The sequence below is a fragment of the Austrofundulus limnaeus genome, unplaced genomic scaffold (genome assembly GCF_001266775.1).
Source record: "Austrofundulus limnaeus strain Quisiro unplaced genomic scaffold, Austrofundulus_limnaeus-1.0 Scaffold376, whole genome shotgun sequence".
NCBI classification, from domain to species: Eukaryota; Metazoa; Chordata; class Actinopteri; order Cyprinodontiformes; family Rivulidae; genus Austrofundulus; species Austrofundulus limnaeus.
In genome coordinates, this window is record NW_013952778.1 from 523,926 (window position 1) to 526,837 (window position 2,912).

Here is a 2,912-nt window from a genome sequence, read left to right on the forward strand (position 1 = left end):
GCACAGAAACAGTACTATATAACATTTTAGACACATTCTAGACAGTTTATCAGCTAAAAAATAATTTTGGGGTAAGTTACTCTTTAAAGGGGAAGTCTTCAAAGATTAGTCATAAATGCACATCCAATTAATACTTTCCACACATCTTTAAAWTTTATCTAGGGGTTCTTCTTGATTTTTTTTTCTAACAGAGCCAGCCACAAAAACCCTGGCAAAAACATTATTGTGCACCTTTTGGAAACGAGGAATAACAACTCATTTAACATTCACATCATCTATACTTGGTTTAATGATTTAACTACTGTGTGGTAGTGAACACCCAACTGATTTGTTGGCATTTGATGAAAGCTGAAGTTGTTGAATGTAGGTCACCCTGGTTGTTCCTCCAGTAGCAGCACTTTAGACAAAAGGTTGCCTGAGGTGTCTGATGGTTATTTATAGACTTCTGCTGTGCAAATTTATTCACCTGAGCTCTGATAAAACACTACTCCCAAAAAGCTAATGGGTGGAGCAGCTTGTAACCAAATGACCAGCCGCCCCTAGGACCTACTTCTATTTCTACTCTGCAGGGGATATTTCAGGCCTGGTAAAAATACTCCTGAGCCCAGCTGTTAGTGGTGCATTTGATTTGGGAGTATTTTTTTAGAGGCAATTCCAACAGGATTAGGCTACTAGTTTTGTAACATAAAACTTTAAGCAGGCTGAACTTTGCTTCTCTAGCATGAATAGGGCAATAAAATGAGCCAAGCAGACAGTGGCACAGGATATGAAACCACACACTCACGTCATGCAACAGTTTACCACAATGATGACAAAAACCCTGGTAAATTATCGCACGAACCAGCTTGCACGAAGCGTCGCTCTAAAAGTTTTAACAGTCTGTTTTTAGGCGCAGTTAACCTACCCAAAACGATGAATTCTCTTCTTACTCCGGTTTTATGTTCCAGCTTCTCCAGCTGGTCTGTCACAAAGTTCTTTTCATGGAGCAGTGTCACGAAACGCTCTTTCAGGTGACTCATTTTCGGGTTTTCTTCAGCCTGTCGACCAAATAAACACAGGACACACAAAACAAATGTTACAAGTACCCGCACTCGACGAACTTAAAGCATAAAATAGTTATTTCGGCAACCACAGACTGGTACTTAATAAAAAAAATATAAATAAAACAAAACTAACCCGACGAGCTTTCCGCTGGACGTTGGCTCCACTACAAATTAGTGACGCAAGGGGCGGAGCTTGAATGGTGCCCGCTGACCAATCAGAGAACTCCTCTGAGTCACGCTGCTGCTGCTGATTTGATCAAACGGTGTCTGCAGCTGAACAAGGCAGATAAGAAGAAACACGTCGGGCTCCAGTTTAACACCATCACAGTAATCATTTAATGCAGGTAGCTAGATTAGAAAAAAGGGATTTGTTAAACAAAAAGCACCACAACACTTTTATTTATAAAGCACTTTAAACAGCACAAGGCCAACCAAAGTGCTGTACAGCAAAAGTAGACCTCGTAGGATGAAAAACGTGGACAAATCCAAAATGTCAAAACAGTCATAAACTCTGAAATATTTCCCTCAGTTGGACAAAAAAGATCTACACTATGTGTCAAAGTCAAGGCATGTGGGCCAGAAACAACTCTTGTTTTTATCTAAACTGCTTGTTTCTCTGAACATGTTTCAGTTCTCATCAAGCTTTAAAAATGAGCAAGAATGAGCATGGTTAGTGTAAACTTCTAACTGATATTATACCAACTCTGAAACAGAGAAAAATAAAAAACAGAATGTTTCGTTATAGCTGGATTAATGCAGAATCTGTTTGGTTAATTTGTTYGTTCAAACAGGACAGAACTGTTGGTTCTGTTTAATCACAAAGATAAAATTAAATTTAATTTAAAAAGAATATTCTTACTTGTTCCATAAAGGATCATGTTCTTGCGTTTACAAAWTTTTTCTGAATTTTTGCTGGGTCAAACTTAAATGGTTTGTGTAACATTCAAACCATATTCATGATTTTATTTTCTGTATGGATTTAAAATGTCAAGGGCGATCCGAGTTATTTCCTTGTAAATGTATCCAGTAGTTTGTTGCTATATGTTTTCTTCTCAAACCAAGAGGTGTTTCTCTCATTTCTACCTCATGTGCTGTTGATGGTGTTGTTTTGAATRCTCTGGGGTGCAGCTGTGGCAGGTGAACTGAGGAGAAAATGTTTGATGGTAGAAAGGAAAGCACTAAACTGAACAGGAATAGAGCCGAATAAAGCTCAAAGTAAAATTGCGAAACGCTGAAAAAACACAGGTCATGATTTTATCAGCCTTGAACCTTTTYTGACTGTAACATGTGACTCATTGAATACTTGAAATTAATAGAAGTTTAGATTTATTTTTATCTGTATTTGGGAGCAGGGGGCTGTTTGATAATTGTCTTGGTTGAAATGGCAGGGGGTGTTTGATGGTCCTCCAGGGCTGATACCCTGCATGTGTTACTTGTTTCTCTGCTCCAACACACCTGCTTGAATTACCTCTTCAAGTTCTGAAGAAGCCTGTTAATCACCCAGTAAATCAGATGTTGTAGAAACCTAAAACATGCAGGGCAGTGGTCATACAGGACCAGGATTGGACAGCAGCTGGTCAGACACATCAAAGGTTGTTATTAATATGGACTGTCAGTAGAGGGCAGTCTGCATCCACATATAAAAGCAAAGTTATTCAAGGAACTGAATGTTTTTAAACTTGTACAGCAAAAAAAGCTAAAAAGCAGTCTTTGAATTCCTTATAAATAAATATTCATCTCAGAGGGGGTGAGGCCTTTTAAAACTGCACCACCCTGAGTATCATTTGAATGCATCAGAGTTTTAATCCTTCAGTTAAACAGTTATTTTAAAAGTAACCATTGCTCCCCCACTGGTTCCCCTTGGTGGCG

General features: G+C 38.6%; 1 protein-coding gene across 1 annotated transcript in view; it reads right to left on the bottom strand.

Annotated features, from left to right (window-relative positions):
- Positions 1 to 1,282, bottom strand: part of zgc:101744 (Receptor expression-enhancing protein 6-like) — a 17,633-nt gene extending 16,351 nt beyond the window's left edge. Inside the window, exons 1-2 of the mRNA XM_014023564.1 lie at positions 1,177 to 1,282; positions 905 to 1,037 (exon numbers count right to left, since the gene is read on the bottom strand). Of these exons, the coding sequence (XP_013879018.1) occupies positions 905 to 1,019 (115 nt within the window). The 5' untranslated portion in view covers positions 1,020 to 1,037; positions 1,177 to 1,282. The remainder of the gene's footprint in view (positions 1 to 904; positions 1,038 to 1,176) is intronic.
- Between the last annotated feature and the right edge of the window lie 1,630 nt (positions 1,283 to 2,912).